This window comes from Mirounga angustirostris, unplaced genomic scaffold, assembly GCF_029215605.1.
Source record: "Mirounga angustirostris isolate CCGP_5_RB_7025 unplaced genomic scaffold, mMirAng1.0.hap1 SCAF_4, whole genome shotgun sequence".
Classification (NCBI taxonomy): domain Eukaryota; kingdom Metazoa; phylum Chordata; class Mammalia; order Carnivora; family Phocidae; genus Mirounga; species Mirounga angustirostris.
Genome location: NW_026991712.1, coordinates 189,325,174 through 189,346,261, shown reverse-complemented (window position 1 = coordinate 189,346,261; position 21,088 = coordinate 189,325,174). Strand labels below are relative to the sequence as shown.

Sequence of the window (21,088 nt, the reverse complement as noted above, 5' to 3'; positions counted from 1 at the left end):
TTTCCAATTGAATGGACTGATGAAAATGTGCATAATGGGTATATTACTTAGTGCAAAGGCTTCCATGCTGCTGTGATGAGAAATGCCACCTCTTTTGTCCCTTTAAACTAGAGTACATCCAAACCAGTGATCACTCAGTTCCCCACACAGCGAGGTTTCTTCCTACTTGGGCCCCAGGGAAAGCACCTACTCTGCTCAGTCGCTGGACAGCAACACTTGGCTGAGTCTTCTCACTTGCTTGGGTTGGTACAGTTGCGTTGTAAATAATTTGCACCTGTACATTCCGAGTTTTTCCTTAATCCATCAATTAGCTCATGTACTTTAAGACATGCCATTGTGGTTTTTTTTCTCTTTTGAAAACAAGGTAAAAAGTATATTTTTTAAAAAATTTTTTATTATGTTATGTTAATCACCATATACATCATTAGTTTTAGATGTAGCGTTCCATGATTCATTGTTTGCGTGTAACACCCAGTGCTCCATGCAGAACGTGCCCTCTTTAATACCCAGGCTAACCCATCCCCCCACCCCCCTCCCCTCTAGAACCCTCAATTTGTTTCTCAGAGTCCATCGTCTCTCATGATTCGTCTAAGACATGCCATTGTTTGATCAGCATCCCTTTGAGAGCCCGTGTTTCCTCACAATCTAAAGTGGGATGGGGCGCCAGGGTGGCTCAGTTGTTAAGTGTCTGCCTTCAGCTCAGGTCATGATCTCAGGGTCCTGAGATCGAGTCCTACATCGGGTTCCCCACTCGGCGGGAAGCCTGCTTCTCCCTCTCCCTCTGCCTCTGCTTGTGTTCCCTCTCTCACTGTGTCTCTCTCTGTCAAATAAATAAATAAAATCTTTAAAAAATAAAAAATAAAAAAAATAAAGTGGGATGAGGGCTGCCTGGGTGCCTCAGTCAACTGTTAAGTGACAGACTCTTGATCTCAGCTCAAGTCTTGATCTCAGGGTTTTGAGTTCAAGCCCTGCATTGGGCTCCAAGCTGGGCGTACGCCTACAGGCATGCATGCATGCATAATGGGATGAGATGGTCCTTGGGGTCTTTCAGCATGAAAACAAATCTAAGAAAGCAAGGCCTCTTAGAATCACCTACCACTGCTTGTTTGATTCCCTATGCCCTGCATTCTTTAACAAGCATGTATTCCTTGGGTAGTCAGAAAGAAAAGGGTATTTTTTCTTTTTGAAAGAATGTCTTCCCTTCCTGTTTGGTGTAATGGACTTTGCCATCCATCCCTGTGCTGTACAAAGAAACCAGCACAGACTTAGCCCTGAGACCAGTGTGGGAGCTCTGAGCACATGAAGCGCAGCCGAGACAAACTGAGACCTGTCATTCAATGTAGGACATGCCGAATTCTTGAGACTTAGTATAGAAAAGGAACGTGAAATAATAAAAATACCTATTTTAAAATTTTTTATTTTTAAAAGATTTTATTTTGGGGACATCTAGTTGGCTCAGGCGGTTAAGCGTCTGCCTTTGGCTCAGGTCTTGATCTTAGGGTCCTGGGATCAAGTCCCGAGTCAGGCTCCCTGCTCAGTGGGGAGTCTGCTTCTCCCTCTGCCCGTCCCCACTGCTTGTGCGCACGCACACCTCTCTCTTAAACAAAATCTTAAAAAAAAAAATAGGTAAAATAAAAAAAAAAAAAAAGAAAAAAAATTTTTTTTAAATGCGAGAGAGAGCACGAGAGAGAGAGAGAGAAAATGAGAGAGAGCATGGGGGAGGGGGGAGGCAGAGGGAGAGGCAAGAGCAAACTCCCAACTGAGCAGGGAGCCCAACCAATGTGGGGCTTGACCTCAGGACCATGACCTGAGCTGAAGGCAGATGCTTAACCGACTGAGCCACCCAGGCACCCCAAAAGATTTTATTTTTAAGTAATCTCTACACCCAATGTAGGGCTCGAACTTACAACCCTGAGATCAAGAGTTGCATGCTCTCCTGACTGAGCCAGCCAGATGCCCCAAATATCTATTTTTTTAAAGTATCTATTTTTTAAAAAAGATTTTATTTATTTGAGAGAGAGAGCGAGCGCAAGAGCTTGAGCAGGGGGAAGGGGCAGAGGGAGAGGGAGAAGCAGACTCCCCGATGAGCAGGGAGCCTGACTCAGGGCTGGATTCCAGGGCCCAGAGATCATGACCTGAGCTGAAACGTTACATACAAGTACTTATTCCTGTTCTCACACCATTGATTAGAAGACTGCGACAAGGAGGGTTGGACTCCTGGAAAACCCATCCTCAGGACGTTGAGGCAGATTCATGTCCACTTGATGAAGGGGCTTCTCAAGGCCCAGCTGTCCTCAGAACATCATTTTTTAATATGTGTCTAAACATCAGTTTATTTTTCTGAGTCTACTATAAGATGCTTAACTGGGCCAGCCAGGCACCCCTAAAAGTATCTATTAATTTTATGTTGAAATGACAATATTTTAGATACAGTGGTTTAGACAAAGTCTGTTAAAAATTGATTTCAGGGGCACTTGGGTGGCTCAGTCGTTAAGCATCTGCCTTCGGCTCAGGTCATGGTCCCAGGGTCCTGGGATCAAGCCCCACATCGGGCTCCAGCCCCGCATCGGGCTCCCTGCTAGGCAAGAAGCCTGCTTCTCCCTCTCCCACTCCCCCTGCTTGTGTTCCTGCTCTCGCTGTCTCACTGTCTGTCAGATAAATAAATAAAATCTAAAAAAACCAAAAAACGATTGCACATGTTTCTTTTCACACTTTTATTTTTTTAATTTTTTAAACTGACTGAGCCACCCAGGCGTCCCCATACAGACTTTCTTTATCTGCTATGAACAGATCTGAACTCACTATGAACAACAACTTCTAAACAATAATTTATAGCTATGAGAAAAACAAAATTCTGAATTCTATATTCTGGAAGATGGACAGACAATATTAAATAAGTCTGATCAGAGCAAACTATTAAAAGCACCAAGTCCTCCTTATTTTTATTGGGCTATATCTGATCTTTGTTTTGTTAAGATTTTATTTATTCATCTGAGACAGAGAGATAGAGAGCATGAGCGTAAGCATGGGAAGAGGGAGAGGGGAGGGGGAGAAGCAGAACCCCCACTGAGCCGGGAGCCTGACATGGGGGGCTCGGTCACCGGGAGATCATGACCTGAGCTGAAGGCAGACACTTAATCATCTGAGATACCCAGGCACCCCATATATCCGATCTTTTAAATGCTAGGATTTGAAATTTGAAAGATACTTTGTTTCCTCTTGGCTGTAGATCTTTAAAAATTCCATTATCTTTTCTTAAGCTTAAGAAAAAAAGTTGGCAGGGCGCCTGGGTGGCTCAGTCCTTAAGCGTCTACCTTCGGCTCAGGTCATGATCCCAGGGTACTGGGATCGAGCCCCACATCGGGCTCCCTGCTCGGCAGGAAGCCTGCTCTCCCTCTCCCACTCCCCCTGCTTGTGTTCCCTCTCTCGCTGTGTCTCTCTCTGCCAAATAAATAAATAAAAATCTTAAAAAAAAAAAAGAAAGTTGGCTACCAGGATGCTGATGCTTCTTTCCCTAATCACCACCAGGCTTTCTGAACACAGAGCTGGTCATCTGAAAGGGATTTGGCTCCATCCTTATAGTAGACTCAGAAAAATAAACTGATGTTTAGACACATATTAAAAAATGATGTTCTGAGGACAGCTGGGCCTTGAGAAGCCCCTTCATCAAGTGGACATGAATCTGCCTCAACGTCCTGAGGATGGGTTTTCCAGGAGTCCAACCCTCCTTGTCGCAGTCTTCTAATCAATGGTGTGAGAACAGGAATAAGTACTTGTATGTAACGTTTCTCTAGAAAATGTTCATTACAAGTACTGTCTCACAAATGCGAGGAGCACGGAATTCACGTCTTCAGACCCCTCCCAGTCCCCTTTTCGGAAGCGCATGGGCTCTGCGGTGGGACAGGCTGGGATTTAAGGCTGTAGGACTCTGGGGGCTACTCACTGTACAGGGTGGCTGGGTGACACATGGTTGTGTTCATCTCCAGCTACATGTGCCTGCTCTCGTTTAGCAGCCTAGCAAAACTGCAGATGCCAGTATCCATCCCAGGACCCTTCTCGAGGACACCTTGGGCACAGCTGAGACACTTCCCACTGCCGTCACTAACTCTTGTTTCACACAAGTTTCCTTGCCCTCAGCAGTCACAAGGGAGGAAAGCAGACACCACGCTCTGCACAGTGACCAGGAGAATGTCATGAACGGGGCGGGGCGGGGGGTGGGGGGGGTCGAATGAATTCCCAAGGTTAAGAAAAAATGTACAGAGAGACATTTATAAATGCTATGAAAACAGTTTTGTACATTCAAATAATGATATACTGGAAAACAAAACCCTGAAAACCATGTGCTAGGCCAAATACCTGGCTCTAATTAGCATATCTTGTGCCAGCAAAAATTTAGTTTCAATCCAAAACACTGAGTAGTCATTCTGAAACCCACCTTTCCCAAAACAGATAAGATCTTACCTGAAATCCAAATGATTTATAAACTAAACTAAGCACACATGTAGCTACATACCCTAATTTGGTTTTTAAGCTGCTCGGCCTCCTGCCGTAACTGGTCAAGTTCACTCATCTTCGGGTCCTAGTGCTCTTCAATGCTACCTCAAGGAATCTCAGATCTGAAACAGAAATATAAGCATAGAAAAATTAATAAACAACAGTTGAGTAACTTAATGAAGCAGGTGAGAAAAGGAAATTATAATTTTGAGAGCTATGATTTTGTTACAGGTCAGAGCACTTTCCTTCAGCGTTCACCAAAACTTCTAAAGTGCCTACCAAGGGCTGATTAATAAAATATAATTACTACTATCCACTAGCTTTTACAATGACACTGTCCAGTAGACCACTCAAAAGATGGTGGTGAGTTGAAAAAGGAACAATCTGTTAAGCAGCATTTTTCAAGAAGGATCTGAGTCTCACTCTAAACCCAAGAACATAAGACTGACGTTAGAAGAGGTCTCACACAGAAACCGAGGGGGAGTCTGTTCAGGAAAAGAGCAGAGTGGCAACCTGACAACCCAGATCCTCAACACCACATCCACGAACTTGAACCCATGACCGCCCCCCGCCCCTGATGATGTCAGAATGTTTACACAGCAATTCTGAAAGCCCTCAGTGTGGTGTCCAGCAGGCCTCTGGTTCACGGACATCTCACTCTCCCAACAAAATGGGCTCTGGGGCCCCAGTAAACAGAAGCAGTAACTCCACCCTTACAGGCACCTCAGTACAAGCAGCCCTGCCACCCACTCTTAACTGTGCCCTACCCCAGTCTCGTTAGGGATTCCTTACATCAGACTCCAAACAAAATCACCCTGGTATAATAGAGACTTATTTTCCCAAGGGAATGTCATAACTGGGGTTGCATTTCTGACCAAGAACATGACTGTTTTATCAGTCATAATTATGACCAATGTATCACAAAGCTGAAGATATAATTACCAACATCTCTTAATCGCTTAAGCCTACAATGAGCTCCCACATGCAAATATGGCTTATCAGAGGGCCTCAACATCCTATGCAAACACACACTGGAGATTTTATGCAAAAATGACAGAGTTAATATTATATACATCAGATACTTAATTAACAATATTTTTTTTTCTTTTATTTATTTGAGAGAGAGAATGAGAGACAGAGAGCACGAGAGGGAGGAGGGTCAGAGGGAGAAGCAGACTCCCCGCCGAGCAGGGAGCCCGATGCGGGACTCGATCCAGGGACTCCAGGATCATGACCTGAGCCGAAGGCAGTCGCTTAACCAACTGAGCCACCCAGGCGCCCCAACAGTAGTTATTTTCTTGAGATTGAAACATATCTGGGGGAAATTGGAGGACGCAGGAAGCGTATGTTAGAGTTCCCAGTCTAGATAAACTTCCCTATTCTGCACAAAAGCATTTAAAATAAATTTACATGGTTTACATTACAGAAACTTGATGTATACTGACTGATGAAAACAAAAATATCTTTCCCAATAAGGAATAGCTTTAAAAAGTGTGAGTTCTTAGTTCTTGCTTTCAGCTGTGCTATCTATTCACAGCTACAAAAACGGGCCAGGCGGGAGGCAGAGGGATGAAGGGGGTGCCTGCTGGACCTCCAGAAAGCAGTCTAGAGTTGCTACGACTGACCTTCCATGAAAGTCTGCAGAACCACCAGGACAGGCCTCACAGGGCCGGGACGGGATGTGGAGGCGCCTCTGGGAAGGCGATACACGGTGACACAGTTTCAGAAATATTTCAGACCAAAATGGCTGCTTCTAAAGGCACTGCTTTAAGTGGCTGCTGGAAGCACGTAGAAAGCTTCGAAGGCTACTTCAAGGCTCCCTGGTCAGTGCAGGCGGGGCTACCCTCGCAGCCACTGCAGCCCTGTGACACCACTGCCTAGTGCTCTCTCCAGGCTCCACGTACAAACTCTTCAGAACTGCAATTCACGAACATTAACGCATGCAACAGGAACGGTGCCAAGAGAACAGGAGATAATGTTTACAACAGAAAGCTGTGATGATGTGTCCTCCGAGTTTGTGGACTGCTTCGTGTTCTTTCTGCCACCGGGACATCCTACCACCACTCACATGCATTTATATGTGATCACATTACACCTTATACACAATTATGCAGTTAGCGGTAGTCTTATTCCAGCAACACCACCCAACCCCCCATGTTAGAGAATTGCTCTTAGTCTGTAAAGAAGCCGTATTATTCAATCCTTCCAAAATCAATGCTGAAGAAAAATAACAGCTAATGGTTGTCATGGGGTGAACTGAATTGTTAGTTTTATAAATAAATAAAATCTTAAAAAAAGGGGAGGGAGCCTGGGTGGCTCAGCCAGTTAAGCATCCAACTGCTGGTATCAGCTCAGGTCATGATCTTGGGGTCTTGAGATTAAGCCCCATGTTGGGCTCTGTGCTCAGTGGGTAGTCTGAGATTCTCTCTCGCTCTGCTTCTGTCCTGCCCCCCACTCGCATGCATGCTCTCCCTCTCTAAAATAAATCAATAAAATCTTAAATGGTTGGGACGCCTGGGTGGCTCAGTCAGTTAAATGTCTGCCTTTGGCTCGGGTCATGACCCCGGGGTCCTGGGATCAAGTCCCGCAAGTCCCACATTGGGCTCCTTGCTCAGCGGGGAGCCTGCTTCTCCCACTGCCTGCAGCTCCCCCTACTTGTGCTCTCTCTCCCTGACAAATAGAATCTTAAAAAAAAAAACAAAACTTAAATTGTTAGTTTTAGTCAACAAACATTAACTTCTGCTTATAATTTAAACACTAAAAGGTTAAGGTAATTTTTTTAAAAAAAGATTTTGTTTATGGGGCGCCTGGGTGGCTCAGTCATTAAGTGTCTGCCTTCGGCTCAGGTCCTGATCCTGGGGTCCTGGGATCGAGCCCCACATCGGGCTCCCTGCTCGGCGGGAAGCCTGCTTCTCCCTTTCCCGCTCCCCCTGCTTGTGTTCCCTCTCTCTCTGTGTCTCTCTCTGTCAAATAAATAAAATCTTAAAAAAAATTATTTATTTATTTATTTATTTTGAGAGAGCGAACAAGCGCATGGGGGAGGAGGAGGGAGGCAGAAGGAGAGGGAGAAGCAGTCTCCCGGCTGAGCAGGGAGCCCGATGCGGGGCTCAATCCCAGGACCCTGAGATCATGACCTGAGCTGAAGGCAGACATTTAACTGACTGAGCCACCCAGGTGCCCCCCAAAGTGTCTTTAAAATGAGAAGATCCATTTAATTCACTTACCCCACAGAATTTCAAAAGCAATAATATCAATACTTGCTGACTTGAATCTTTAGTCACAAGCAAAGAGAACAAAACCAGATCTATTTCTTTTTCATCAGTAAATAGCATAAATTATTAATGCTGCTTTTATTTTTTCTTAAAGATTTTATTTATTTGACAGAGAGAGCACAAGTAGGCAGAGCGGCAGAGGGAGAGAGAGAAGCAGGTTCCCCGCTGAGCAGGGAGCCCGACGCGGAGCTTCATCCCAGGACCCTGGGATCGTGACCTGAGCCGAAGGCAGACGCTTAACTGACTGAGCCACCCAGGCGCCCCAATGCTGCTTTTAATTACAGATCCCTCTATAGTCAGTGTCCGCATCTGAGTCTCAACAGAGAGACTCAAAATCCACATTTGTTCATTTTTAAAAGAGGTATTCCTGTGGCTACTAGCAATAATAATCATGTCCTGTAAGACCTATTTAATTTATATCTATAAAGATAAGTCTATTTAATCTTTATTTAGCTATAAAGAGTAACCTACGGTTAAGCATTCAAATTTTTTTTAAATTACATTCTCTATTCTCCATGTCAAAGGTGTATTTTCTGAAATCAAATCAGGACAAGAAGTTTTTTTTATAGATGGACAGACTTAATGATGAAGGGGCACTCAGGGTCTCTAGCACACTGGCCTTACTGTCCCTGAGTAGGCACTGTCCAGGACCACCTTGATGAGATGTGGGTGCACACCCTTTGCTCGAAGCTAATGGACACTGATATGGCGCCACAGCCTGAGCGTGGAGGGGTCGGATAAGACCACTGTCACAGAAAACCAGGTAGTCAATAGTCACCCAAAGAGAAACTGGCAGACAGCAAGGAGCATGCACACTCAAATAGAGTGGAACTAAGAGGAAGCAAAAAACTTTCTAATTCCCATAAATTAAAAGTTCACCCCAAATGCTCTTCTATGAGGATACAGTAAATGAAATAAACAAGGTACAGAATAGTGTATGAACGATGATGTGTTTCTCTTTGTGTACATAAAAAGGACAAACATCTATGTTAACATAAGCAATGCTTTTTCTGTGCACGTGAGAAAATGTTAATAGTGGTTGTTTTCAGAGAATGACAGGAATAGTGGGGCAGCTTTTATTTTTCACACTATCTTTTATACATGTACATATCTTTTCTTTTTAAAAAAATATTAACAGGTTATCTGGGCCCTGAAACCAAAGAGCATTCACATTGTTTTGTCCATAATTTTTGGTTTTAAAAACAAAATGTTAACTTTTAACTGGAAGAACTATTACATATCGCTAAGAACAATAATGAAGATGGAATAAACACTTGGAAAAATGCCTGATGTATATTAAATCAAAAACAAAGTTGTGTAATAATTTTAGCTATTTTTTTAAAAGATTTTATTTATTTATTAGAGAGAGAGAGAGCACAAGCAGGGGAAGAGGGAGAAGCCAGTTCCCCGTGGAGCAGGGAGCGTGATGCGGGGCTCGATCCCAGGACCCTGGGATCATGACCTGAGCCAAAGGCAGGCGCTTAACTGATTGAGCCACCCAGGTGCCCCTAATTTTAGCTATTTTAGATGATTAAAAAATATATTTTAGTTTAAAAAAGACATTTAACAAGACTAATAGCATTTTGTTAGAATTTTTGGTCATATTTCCCTCTTCATTTTCCAAACACTGATAATGTAGTTTGTTACTTTGATTTAAAAAAAAAAGTACACTTTAAAAGTCTTACTTACATGCAATCACTTTGCTTTTCTCTTCACTATCCTTAGTTCCCCAAAGCCTTCTGAAAACCCCACCATCAGGTTTCCGTGGCCTGGGTTCCTTCTCTTCTCCCGTTGCTAAAGTCAAGGCTAAGCTCTGGCCATGCTGACTCAGTGCATTCACCCATCTAATCCACTAAGACAGGACCTGCTGAGAGCCTCACATCTGTCCTTTATGACCCACATTGCCACTAGCTTTTATTTAGAACTTCTGTTCTAGAAATACTTTTCATAGAAATTTAAGTAACTTAAAAGTATATGATCTGCCCTAATTTAGATTATATCCAACATCTTTGTAAGTCAAAGCGTTAACACAAATTTTTTATTCAAATATTTCACATTTGCAATATAACTTGCCTCAGGTGGCCCCCCATCGCATCATTTCCCTCTCATGAAGACCCCAGTAAGGTGTGGGAAGGAACTTCAAGGGTGCCTCCAGCACCCCAATCACTAACAAGGACATTCACGCTGCAAGCGTGTTAATGACAACATGGGGTGATTATATAAAAAAATGATTACAAGTTTTGGTTCTGACACATATAAGGAATGTGACCTCAAATCACTTTTCAGTCTGATACATCAGGGAATGGTGTTACCTACATCCCAGGGCTGAAATGAAAATTAAATAAGCAGCGGGAACATGCTCCGTAAGCCTTTGAGCAACTGGACTATGAAGTACACCTCTCAAGAGGGCGGCCACAATGCATACAGTGGTCTCAAGGGCAAAAAGAGGACAGCCCAAGACTTAGCTGCTGGCATACCCCTGGGCCCACGGTGCTACACTGAACAGCTGCAGCACCTGTTAACCTTTACAATAAAACTGCTAGTTACTTTACCACCAAAAGATGGGTTTATTCGGGAAGAGCAGAGAACTGCAATTCCGGACAAGCAAGCCACAGCAAAATCACAGACAAGTCCAACAAATAAAGGAAAGGAACAGTATTTTATGGAAGGAGGAAGGAAGGAAAGAGGGAGTTGGAAGGGTTGTTTTGAACGAAAGCCCATGGGAGAGAAGCAGGAAGTCAGGATGATGATGGTTTCTCACCGGTTGAGTTGCAGGGGCAGTGGATTTTTCTTTTCTTTCTTTCTTTTTTTTTTTTTTTTAAAGATTTTATTTATTTATTTGAGAGAGAGCACATGAGAGGGGGGAGGGTCAGAGGGAGAAGCAGACTCCCTGCCGAGCAGGGAGCCCGACGCGGGACTCGATCCCGGGACTCCAGGATCATGACCTGAGCCGAAGGCAGTCGCTTAACCAACTGAGCCACCCAGGCGCCCTCTTTTCTTTTTTTAAGTAGGCTCCACACCCAATCCTGAGGTCAAGAGTCCTGCACTCCACCAACTGAGCCAGTTGGGCACCCTGGGGCAGTGGATTTCTTGTAGGAGATACAATGTACATCTTTTCCCACTGGGGCCTGTAACTGATGATTCTCCCCACAACTGCCATTGAGTGGTACCGACTCCCTCTATCAACCACCCCTTCTAGCATCCCCAGTGCACTTTAGTGAGGTTTTCTGCAATTTTCCCACACTCTGGAACTTCATAAATCAAAAGCAGCCCCACTGAGCATCCAGTGTCATCCAGAGGCAGAAGCTGGCTAACTAGTTCAGCCACAAAAGTGCCCCATATCATCTCCAAGTCGAAGAAGCATTTTGAGAGAAAGGGGTTTGCGTGAGGAATTTAAACCAATTTCATCAGTTTTTCTATTTTTCGTTCATTCCCAAATCCAAGTTAATCTCCAAAATTACTACCGTGAAAATCCAAAGGGCAATAGAAAGTACAGAAACCCTCCTTCCGTTACATACGACCCTAACACAACTATGAGCAACACAGGGCAGCAGGACAAGGGTATCATGCTCAGTAACAGGCATTATGGCTGACGCAGGTACAGTGACGTGCACTGTGGATACGTCTGTCCAACGGGACTTATCTGCAGCCTCCCGTCACTTAAAGGTATACGCTAACAAATCTAAGAATAGAATGACATGTTTGAAGTTTGCTTTACAACAACCAAAAAGGAGGAAAACAGGCGAAGGCAGATATAAAATAAGACTGGGTGTGAGTTGGTCACTGCTGTAGTTTGATGATGAAGTTCCTATATTATTAACTTTTGTGTGCATTTCAATTTTCCATTAGAACAGTTTTTTTTTTTTAAATGTTACTAACTTTGGATCTTGATTCAAAATCCAAACATACAGACTTCAGAGAAAATCAGGAAAATCTGAATATGGTCTGGGTGTTTGATGGCATGAGAGTGGGGTTCTTTTGTTTGGTGTCACATGGGAGTAAAGTCCGTAGTGTTAGAAATACTTCTTACAGGCGCCTGGGTGGCTCAGACGGTTGGGCATCTGCCTTCGGCTCAGGTCATGATCCCGGAGTCCTGGGATCGAGTCCCGCATCGGGCTCCCTGCTCCTTGGGAGCCTGCTTCTCCCTCTGCTTCTGTCTCTCTGTCTCTCATGAATAAATAAATAAAATCTTTAAAAAAAAAAAAAAAAAAAAAGAAATACTTCTTACTTATGGGTGAAATGATGTGATTTTGGGATTTGCTTTAAAATACTCCAAGATAAAAAGGAAGGAGGAAGATGATTAAACGAAATTGGCAAAATTCTATAAATGTTGGAGATGCATGATTACATAATATTTTTATCTACATTTGAACATTCTCATAATAAATTTTTTCAAAGTATTTCTTGGTATTGTCTGACTACCTTATGAACATGTGTTAAATCTGTCATAAACCTCTTGATTTAAAAGTCTGGGGGCACAAGGGCACCTGGGTGGCTCAGTCCGTTGAGTGTCCAACTCTTGATTTTGGCTCGGAGCCATGATCTCGGGGTCGTGGGATTAAGCCCCGCATCGGGCTCCATGCTGGGTGCGGGGTCTGCTTGGGATTCTCTCTCTCCCTCTTCTTCTGCCCCTCCCACTCCCTCTGCCCCCACCCCTGCTCTCTCTCTCTCTCTCTCTGATAAATATTAAATAAAAAAAGTCTGGGAGCACAGGCATCCCCCAAACAGATCATGTGGTATCCTCACATTTTTTCCTGTAATGACACAGACTGCCTGCCACTTTAGCTGGTTGTGAGAAGGACTCGATCCCAGTAATTCCCAAATTTGTCTCAACAACTGAATGGTCAACCTTGGAGGCTTATATTTCCATGTTTCAAAAGTGATAAAAATTAATATTACATTTTGATGATATATTATCACCAAATCAGCTTCGATGAAGTAGCAGGTACCAGAATATTCAATGAAATAAAAAGTAAACCATGACTAGCTTTTATACGGGGAACCAGATGGTAATGAAGATGCAGAAAGGAAATGCAATCACATGTTACACTCTCATTTGGCTCTGGTTTAGCGATCCGGCAAAGTTTTACATGTTATTTGAAAATTACTCTATTAGGAAGCAGTGTATTTAAATAGTTTGCCCTCAACATCTCGGATGTCTCCTCAGATTTCCCTGCTTCTCAATTTTCTGATGCAAATTTTATTTTATTTTAAAGATTTTATTTATTTATTTGAGAGAGAGAATGAGATAGAGCATGAGAGGGGGGAGGGTCAGAGGGAGAAGCAGACTCCCCGCCGAGCAGGGAGCCCGATGCGGGACTCGATCCCGGGACTCCAGGATCATGACCTGAGCCGAAGGCAGTCGCTTAACCAACTGAGCCACCCAGGCGCCCCCTGATGCAAATTTTAAACAGCCCCCTACCTAGTTAAGTGGCTTACTATTAGATAATGCATAACACAAGAGACTTCTACTTTGCACATTTTACATTTATGCACAATGCAGTATAATTTTCTTAACTTACTGTTTAGCCCCATTTAAAGTACATCCCCTAAAGCATTAGGACAACACAAAAAATTTAATCATCCTTAGTAGAAATAAATTCATACAATCATGTTAGTTCTGTAAACAGAAAAATAAGACACAAGAAACAATCTCTACATACACTGAACATACCTATTAGCTCTACAAACTGACCACCCCAGGGTCCCCAGCCGACATTCTAGAAGACAGGAGGAGCTTCACTCCAGTTTACTACCTTTAAAAAATAAAGGTTCTTATACTTTTCAAATGACAACAAAACCTACACAGATAATTCATAAAGTCACTGCGAGCCAAATGCCACTCACACTCACACTGAATTTGTGGGACCCTAACGTGTCCTTCTAGAAGTCCATGCTCAACTCCGACACCAATGCAGTGGAAAAGCCCGCTGCCTTGTGAACAGCTGCACCACCACTCTGAAACTCACGCCCTCAATTTCCCAGCTCTCTGCCAGGGCTCGAGTGAGGAGTCATAATAGGGTATGTGCACCAAAAAGAACCTACTGTCTGACAAAAATCAACCACGCACCTGGCTAACACCAGGAAAGCAATCCAGCTCCATGGACAGACTGTAGAGAACATAGTTTCTCTTATGGCCAAAAGTAAGACAAATCACTTTGGTAAGACGCCCCTACCCCCTCACACACACAGATGCGCTTGACTGAGAAGACAGCAGTGTTGACAATGAGAAATTCCAAAGTTCCTTTAAACCCATTTCTCAGAAGGCACTATTTTTACCTACACATGCAAGTTATTTACAGGCTGCTATGCAATGCTACATTTAAAATTACTATAAAGAATTTATACTTCAGAACATACTAAAATTAAATCTAGGGGCGCCTGGGTGGCTCAGTCAGTTAAGTGTCTGCCTTCGGCTCAGGTTGTGATCCCAGGGTCCTGAGATTGAGCCCCGTGTCAGGCTCCATGCTCAGCAGGGAGTCTGCTTCTCTCCCTATCTCCCTCTGCCCCTCCCCCCACTTGCACATTCTCCCTCTCTAAAATAAACAAATCTGGGGCGCCTGGGTGGCTCAGCTGTTAAGCGTCTGCCTCCGGCTCAGGTCATGATCCCAGGGTCCTGGGATCGAGCCCCACATCGGGCTCCCCGCTCGGCAGGAAGCCTGCTTCTCCCTCTCTCACTCCCCTTGCTTGTGTTCCCTCTCTCGCTGTGTCTCTCTCTGTCAAATAAATAAAATCTTTAAAAAAATAAAAAAATAGGGCGCCTGGGTGGCTCAGTTGATTAAGCGACCGCCTTCGGCTCAGGTCATGATCCTGGAGTCCCAGGATCAAGTCCCGCATCGGGCTCCCTGCTCGGCGGGGAGTCTGCTTCTCCCTCTGCCCTTCCCCCATCTCATGCTCTCTCTCTCTAATAAATAAAATAAATAAATCTTTAAAAAAAAATAAAATAAAATAAAAAATAAAATAAATAAAATAAACAAATCTTTAAAAAAAAAACAATGCAGTACTATAAATGTATTTTCACTTCCTTGTGATATTCTTAGTAATGTTTTCTTTTCTCTAGCTTATTTTATTCTAAGAATACAGTACATAACACATATTCCTTATCAGTAAGGCTTCCGGGTCAACAGTGGGCTCTTAGTTGTTAAGTGTTTGGGAACTCAAAAGTTATATGCGGATCATCAACTGCATGAAGTAGGGGGCTGGCACCCTTAACTCGTGTCACAAGGGTCAACTTAATCCTGTGATTGTATTAAATTTTTATTTTTTTAAAGATTCTGGTGTTTTTTTTTTTTAAGACTCTATTCATTTATGAGAGAGAGAGAGAGAGAGAGAGGGAACACAAGCAGGTGGAGCAGTAGCGGAAGAGGGAGAAGTGGACTCCCCGCTGAGCAGGGAGCCAGATGCGGGGCTCGATCCCAGGACACTGAGATCATGACCTGAGCTGAAGGCAGACGCTCAACTGACTGAGCCACCCGGGCTCCCCTAAATAATTTCTTTTTAAAGGAGAACTCTTATTGTGCGACTACTTGTTGAAATCCTGAAGAGGAACCGGGTGCTGTGACAGCCGTCTTCTTGGGCTGAGCTGCTGCTCCTTCACGGAACCCAGATCGGACTCTGCGGTGCACAGTTTTTAGGTGCCTTGTTTGACTGGTCCTGTAGGAGTTTCATCTTCTAGCCTTGACACTTCAGCTCGGCAGGGTAGCTGTCTTTGCCACAGGTTGGCTGCTGAAGGTGGCAGCCTCAGAACCACAGCGGTGGCCCAACGTGTGCCTCTTACTGTGACACTTTCCAAATGACAGCATCCCCTTCACCATCTTGCTGCTGCAGCTGAGACTAGAGGCCAGAAGGCACTTCGTTATTCTCTATCTGTACTAGATAATTGTAAACTCAGGCTTATTTAAACTCTTGAACTAAACAAGAACTTGAAACTTGGTCCACCCCGTATTTCTAGCTGACAGAACACCAAATGGAACCTGGAGGACCCTTTGGGGACCTCCCAGCACTTGACAGAGCCCAAGGGAGCTGAGCCCAGACTCTCCTTTGTAGTGCTGCCTCTCAGAGGGGGGCCCCACGGAAGGGAAAGAGACCACCTGTGCCCAGCTCCAGCCTCAGTCTCTCTTACACAGCACCTGCCCCACGAGTCCCAGGAAGCCAAAGTATGACATGCTGATGACGGCTTGTCTCTGCCCAGGAGCTTCTAGGGACATTCTTCTCACCTCCTTCCCCTTGACAAATGTCCCTCATCTTCTAGCAGCCCTTCCTCCCCCAATATGCAGCTCACCTTGATGTGCCTCTTCCAGAGCCAGATATATATATGAGCTCATCCATGGAGACTCTCTCCACCTGTGCCCAGGCTGACCTTATGCTCCCCTCTAAGGCCAACTGATTCTTCCTTCCCACCTGAAGGCAATGGCCAAGGTTTGTCCATGGTTTGAAAAGCAAGCCGTGAGAGCAGAAACACATATGTACAGGTTGTATAAATGCATTCCTCTTGACAGTGGTGGAAGATGGTCTAACTGGTACCCCAGGGAGCCAAAGTCTTGGTGAGCAGAGCCATCCTAAGCTACTCCCTCAAAACTTACTGTAAATTCAGACAGCCTGCAGCTTGCATCTCCCCCTAAAATTACAGAAACCAAAAGCATGACTCATACTTATCAATATATATTAATTTCTTCTGAATATGTCTTGATTTTCACCAAACAGCTCTGTGATTCTTCACCATCAGATCATTTCTGTTGCAATGGGAACAGGTGCAGCCTGCTTGCTTTCTGATTAGGCGTTATGTCCAGTTTTGAGTCCAAAGAAGTAGAATTCTTCTCTTCTCAGCAGCACTCTTGGCCTTGCTCTACAAACACCTTACTCACTCACATCTGTGTATTAAGCACCTGCCATGACAGGATGACACTGTGGTGAAAAACACAAACTCCCTGTCCTCAGGCACTAGAGTCTAAAGAGTGACAGTCAAATGTCCTTTTAAGGATTTGACTCAGAAAATCTTGATGATTTCACCACTTGGATACCTAACCACTTCAGAAGTAAAAGGGGGGGCTGCCATCATGAACGACACAATAACTATCCAGACCAGGAACTTCATGACCAACCAACTACACTTCAGCGGAAACAGATGGTCATTGATGTCCTTCACCCCGGAAAGGCAACAGTACCTAAGACAGAAATTCGGGAAAAACTAGCCAAAATGTATAAGACCACACCAGATGTCATATTTGTATTTGGATTCAGAACGCAGTTTGGTGGTGGCAAGACAACTGGCTTTGGCATGATTTATGATTCCTTGGATTATGCAAAGAAAAATGAACCCAAACACAGACTAGCAAGACATAGCCTGTATGAGAAGAAAAAACATCAAGAAAACAGCGAAAGGACCACAAGAACAGAATGAAGAAAGTCAGGGGGACTGCAAAAGCCAATGTTGGTGCTGGCAAAAGGTGAGCTGGAGGGGCGCCTGGGTGGCTCAGTCGTTAAGCATCTGCCTTTGGCTCAGGTCATGATCCCAGGGTCCTGGGATCGAGCCCCACATTGGGCTCCCTGCTCTACAGGAAACCTGCTTCTCCCTCTCCCACTCCCCCTGCTTGTGTTCCCTCTATCGCTCTCTGTCAAATGAATAAACAAAATCTTCAAAAAAAAAAAAAGTGACCTGGAGATTGGACAACTGAAGGAGTAAGATGCTGCAGTGGTTTTATCTGTGGTGATTGTGCAGGTTTTTCATGAGAGGATTAATAAACTAAGAACGTTAATGTGTAAAAAAAAAAAAAAGTAAAAGGGGATTTACAATCCACTCCCAGGTCACAGCTGTGATTTAGGAGCACATACTGTGTCCTCACATGTGTCCTCACCATCTCGGGAAGAGGTCCTACCAATTGTCCACGTGGTAAACAAGAGATACGGATGGAGTCACAAATGGCAAGGCCCCCATTCTGATGCGGGTTACCTCCGGAGTTACCCACGCCAGGTGCCGAAGCAGTCTAACTGGCTTGCAATGTTCACAGGACCATAAAAAAATGTTCCACTTCCTTGTCGCCTGTACCCACATATCACCCCAGGGCAAGCTCTTGAGACACTGATGCAACAGAAGTTAGCATCTCAAGACAGCCTTCTGACCTGGATAGTGTGGAGACCTTTTTTCTTCTTTTGCAGATGCTCCACCAGGGGCAAGAGATCTTAGTTTCTCCACTTCTAGGGTAAGCATCTTAAAATTGCTTTCCAGCTAAATACCACCAGTTCAGGAGAACTCATTCATCAGGGATAAGAGTTTCTGGATATCCCCTCCAGCCCCCATGCTCACAGGCTCCTACATCTTGTCCAATCAGCTCGTCGGTGCTGTCCAATAGAAACACAATGTGGGGGCGCCTGGGTGGCTCAGTTGGTTAAGCGACTGCCTTCGGCTCAGGTCATGATCCTGGAGTCCCTGGATCGAGTCCCCCATCGGGCTCCCTGCTTGGCAGGGAGCCTGCTTCTCCCTCTGACCCTCCCCCCTCTCATGTGCTCTCTCTCATTCTCTCTCTCTCTCAAATAAATAAATAAAATCTTTAAAAAAAAAACAAACACAATGTGAACCACATATGGAGGTTTTCATTTTCCAGTGCCCATATTAAAAAACTAAAATAAAAAATAAGTTAACAGTAATTTTAATAATATATTTATTTAATCCAATATATCAAAAATGTTATTTCAACATGTAAACAATATAAGACAATTATAAATGGGTATTTCACATTCATGTGTCGTACTAAGTTTTCGAAATCCAGCGTGTATTTTACATTTCGGTTTGGACCAGCCTCACTCCAAGTGCTCCTCAGTCACACGTGGCCAGTGGCCACCAACAACCACAGTAGCCCATAGCACTGAACCCTTCCTCCCCTCTTCATTCCTGTGGGAGATCCTCAACTGGGGATGGATTCATTTCAGCATCCTTCTCTCTCACTAAACTCTCACTAAGTAGGACTTGTAAAAGTAGCAGCAAGATTTTTTAGCCTGAAATGATTTAAGAAAATTACCTCCTCCTTCACCTGCCAGGCTTCCTGCCCAGAGTCAGTGGAGTAGGCAAAAATCAAGAACACAATTAACAGTGGCAGCCAGTGAAATACGGGGGGTTCACCTGGTAGAGATGAGACCTGCTCACATCACTTTCTAATTGTTCATTTCATTTTTAAAACATAAAATACCTATTGAAATGCAAGTCACACAATAAATATGAACAACTTAATACCTAACACATGTACACATCTCTGAAACCAGCGACACAATTCAGGTAATGAACGTGTCCATCATCCTCAGAAGTCTCCTTGTGCCCCTCTGAAATCCCACCCCTCCCCCAGGTGCCATTCATCTGCTTTTTGTCACTACACACCAGTGCGCACTTCCCGAATTTTATGCACACGGAGTCATACAGCATGTACTTTCTTACGATCTGGCTCTGTTCACTCAGCATTATTTTGACACTCATCCATGTTGCTGTGTTTACAAGTCTTTATACGAACATCTCCTTTTGTTTCTCTTGGGGACACACTGAGGAGGGAACATATATGGTAGGCATACGCTTAACATTTTAAGAAACTGCCAAACTGTTTTCAAAGTACCTGCACCATTTTTCACCCCCACCAGCAGTGCCTGAGAGCCTGGTTCCTGCACGTCCTCGTCCGCGCTTGACGTTATCAGCTGCTGACCCGCTTAGGAGCTGGACAGTGGTGTCTCCTTATGGATTTAATTTCCATCTCCCAACAGCTAATGATTTTGGCCATCTTTTCTTTCTTTTTTTTTTTAAAGATTTTATTTTGCAAGAGAGAGAAGAGAAAGAGAGCAAGAGAAAGAGAGAGATGAGCACAAGCAGGGAGGAGGGGCAGAGGGAGAGGGAGAAGAAGCAGATTCTCTGCTGAGCAGGGAGACTGACATGGGACTTGATCCCAGGACCCGGGATCATGACCTCAGCTGAAGGCAGATGCTTAACCGACTGAGCCCCCAGGCGCCCTGGGCATCTTTTCAAACACGCTTATCTGCTATCTCTCTCTATACTTTCTGGTGAAGTGTCTGTTCACATCACTTGCTTCCTTCACATTGAATTTTAAGAGTTGTTTACTTACTCTGTATACAAGTCATCTAAGACGTGTCACATGTTAGCACTTTCTGCCAGCCTGAGGCTTGTCTTTTCATTTTCTTAACAGTGTCTTTGAAGGAGCCGAGGCTTTTAATCTTGACGAAGTCTAATTTATAAATGTTCTCTTTTATGGATTCTATCTTTGATGTCATAATTAAGAAATCTTTGCCAAACCCAAAGTCTTAACAATCTCCAATGTCTTCTATTTAGGGTGAATATTTAAGGTCTATGATTCACTTTGAGTTAAATTTTGTCTATGGTACCAAGTTCACCTTCTGCATACGGACAACCAATTATTCAAGCAATGAAGTCATTTAATTTAGTTTTGCTTTTTTTGGTTTTTGTTTTTAAAGATTTTATTTTTTTATTTGAGAGAGAGAGAGTACGTGTGTGCACGTGCGTGCACAGGCGAGAGCGTAAGCACAGAGGGAGAAGAAGCAGACTCTCTGCTGAACAGAGAGCCCGATGCGGGGCTCCATCCCAGGACCCTGAGATCACGACCTGAGCCAAAGGCAGACAGACGCTTCACCAACTGAGCCACCCAGGCGCCCCTAATTTAGTTTTGCTTTTTAAAGTTCTTTCAACTTGGGCTGTGTGGGTGGCTCAGCCTGTTAAGAGTCTGACTCTTGGTTTCAGCTCAGGTTGTGATCTCAGGGTCGTGGGATGAAGCCCCGAGTCGGGCTCCGTGCCTCCGCGGAGAGTCTGCCTGGGATCCTCCCCTCCCCACCCCACCCCGCTCTTCTCTCCCTGTGCACATGCACTCACGCGCTCTCCCTTCTCTCAAATAAATAACAGCTTTACAAAAAAATTCTTTCAACTTATAGAGTTGTAACAATTACACAAAGAATTGTACCCTCAACCAGATTCACTGACCCCTGGCTCTGTGATACATTTGCTTTATCACTCCCACTTCACACAAATTTATAGGGATTTTCTTTTCTTTTCTAAGATTTTATTTATTTGACAGAGAGAGACACAGCCAGAGAGGGAACACAAGCAAGGGGAGTGGGAGAGGGAGAAGTAGGCTTCCCACCAAGCAGGGAGCCCGATGTGGGGCTCGACCCCAGGACGCTGGGACCATGACCCGAGCCGAAGGCAGACGCCTAACGACTGAGCCACCCAGGCGCCCCTGTAGGGATTTTCTTATGAATCATGTGGCTTCACCTTTATCTGCACGATCTACTGGTATTCTAACTAAGATCTGATTTAT

The 21,088-nt window shown here is 44.3% G+C and overlaps 1 protein-coding gene across 4 annotated transcripts in view; it reads right to left on the bottom strand.

Moving 5' to 3' along the window:
• Nucleotides 1–21,088, bottom strand: part of GNB1 (G protein subunit beta 1) — a 95,654-nt gene that overhangs the window by 30,279 nt on the left and 44,287 nt on the right. For 3 of the 4 annotated variants that reach the window (XM_045898883.3, XM_064590095.1, XM_054513178.2), the window contains one exon: nucleotides 4,514–4,616. In XM_045898883.3, the coding sequence (XP_045754839.2) occupies nucleotides 4,514–4,570 (57 nt within the window). In that variant the 5' untranslated portion in view covers nucleotides 4,571–4,616. Of the gene's footprint in view, nucleotides 1–4,513; nucleotides 4,617–11,796; nucleotides 11,820–21,088 lie in introns of those variants that run through there. The other variant, XM_064590096.1, reaches the window with a different exon arrangement.